This window comes from Benincasa hispida, chromosome 6 (assembly GCF_009727055.1).
Source record: "Benincasa hispida cultivar B227 chromosome 6, ASM972705v1, whole genome shotgun sequence".
In the NCBI taxonomy this organism is placed as follows: domain Eukaryota; kingdom Viridiplantae; phylum Streptophyta; class Magnoliopsida; order Cucurbitales; family Cucurbitaceae; genus Benincasa; species Benincasa hispida.
Genome location: NC_052354.1, coordinates 41,540,080 through 41,541,974, shown reverse-complemented (window position 1 = coordinate 41,541,974; position 1,895 = coordinate 41,540,080). Strand labels below are relative to the sequence as shown.

Genomic DNA, 1,895 nt, shown 5'->3' with positions numbered 1-1,895 from the left:
TACACTTGACTAAATACTTGGTATACTTGACAATTATGCACTTGACTGATAAATTGTTGATAAATTTATCAATCATTCACTTGTTTGTACTATTGATAAATTTAATACACTTGACTGATATACTTGATAATTGATAAATTTAATACACTTGATTTATATACTTGATAATTGATACAATTTACCAATGCAATGTTGATAAACTTGATAATGGTGCACTCTTTTATATATTGAAATACTTGTCTGATATAATATTGATAAACTTGATAACGATTCATTTGACTGAGAGTTGATATACCTTATAATGATACACTTTGATTTTTTTAAAAAAAAAACAAACTTATTTTTTCATGAACAAGCACCATTCCAAACCATTTGATGCACTTGACTGGTTGTCGCTTTTCCCTTTCTCTTTCTTTCTCTCTCTATCTTCCTTTCGCTCTCTATCAATTAATTAATTGTTCATGACAAATATGGAATTAAAAAAAAATTAAAAATTCATATTTAAATTTTTTTTTATCATATTTACAAAATATCAAATACGTGTACACAACTACCAAGTAACATATTCAAATTATTACCAGGCAGATTCCATTTTTTAATAAAAAAAAAAAAAACAATTTTCTTTTCAAGAGTACAAACGTGGAAGGCATAGAATGATAAACAATAAACAATAATAATAATAATAAGTGGCAGAGAGACTTAAATAGGATGGTCAATCGTTAATAAAAGCAACAACAGAATACAGAACTGCCATAACTCTTCACATATCAAAATCAATCATTTCCCTTCCACAAAAACTCTCTCTGAATCTCGAAAATGGCGAACGGATGTGAGATCTGCTGCGAGATTCTCATCGCCATCCTCATTCCTCCTCTAGGAGTTTGCCTCAAATTCGGCTGTTGCACGGTAAATCCTATTTCTTCTTCTTCTCGATGTAATTTCCCCCAATTTGAACTTTCGATGACCTAAAACAGCTCAAGAAACTTCTCTTCCCTGCGATCTGATCCAAATCAGACGATATCGATTTGGATTAGGTTTCTGGCTAATTTTGTGTGAAATTGGTGTAATTGTAGGTGGAATTTTGTCTGTGTTTGATTTTGACTCTTCTCGGTTACATTCCGGGGATCATTTACGCACTCTACGCAATCGTCTTCGTCGATCGTGACCAGTTCTTTGATGAGTACAGACGTCCGCTCTATGCGCCGGCGTCGACAGTGTAGTTTGAATTTCTTGATCTCGGTTTTAACTTTTGGAATAAGGTTTTTCAAATTGGTTCTTCGATCTTATGTAGTTTTTGGATAATGGATTGGCTTTGATCTACTTAGATTTGTGAGGCTTTCTCTTTCTTGATTTGATTGGATTTGGATTTTGTTTAGAGTGTATGGATGTGTGGTTATGAACTTACATAGAACAACTAAGAACTTTTGAATAATGTGGGTGACAATTTTAAAAGTTAGAAGAATGGGTGAAAGGCTAAATTTAAGTTGTTAGTATTTATTAACATTTTCATTCTAATGTTTGAAAACATATCACATATTATATTTTCTTATATAAAAATTATTATTAATATTTAGCTAATTTCTAAAAAATAATTTTGAAAGACTAAATTTAAGATCCCTTGAAAGTATAAAAGTTTGTTGGAGTCTTTCAAAACTATTTTTCTAGAAATTAACTAAATAATAATAATAATTTTCATGTAAGAAAATATAATAGGTGGATATGTTTTCAAACTTTAAAATGAAAATATTAATAAAAAATAGCAATAAATGAGTAGTGAGGATAAATTTTAGATTTTTTTAAAGTACAAAAGTTTATTAAGCATTTGAAAATACGTGAATTAAGACTGAACAAACTTTAGAGTTAAAATGGTGTTTTGATTAAAAAAAAAACATTTG

The 1,895-nt window shown here is 29.2% G+C and overlaps 1 protein-coding gene across 1 annotated transcript; it reads left to right on the top strand.

Annotated features, from left to right (window-relative positions):
* The first annotated feature begins 735 nt into the window (after positions 1-735).
* Positions 736-1,432, top strand: LOC120080192 (UPF0057 membrane protein At4g30660-like). Its single transcript, XM_039034764.1, has 2 exons — positions 736-906; positions 1,074-1,432. The coding sequence occupies exons 1-2, from the start codon at positions 817-819 to the stop codon at positions 1,218-1,220; spliced, it is 237 nt and encodes a 78-aa protein (XP_038890692.1). The 5' UTR covers positions 736-816; the 3' UTR covers positions 1,221-1,432.
* The last annotated feature ends 463 nt before the right edge of the window (positions 1,433-1,895 follow it).

Coding starts and splice junctions, on each gene's coding strand:
- LOC120080192 (XM_039034764.1), top strand. CDS start 817: ATGGCGAACGGATGTGAGATCTGCTGCGAGATTCTCATCGCCATCCTC. Junction 907..1,073: donor TCAAATTCGGCTGTTGCACG/GTAAATCCTATT, acceptor GTGTAATTGTAG/GTGGAATTTTGTCTGTGTTT.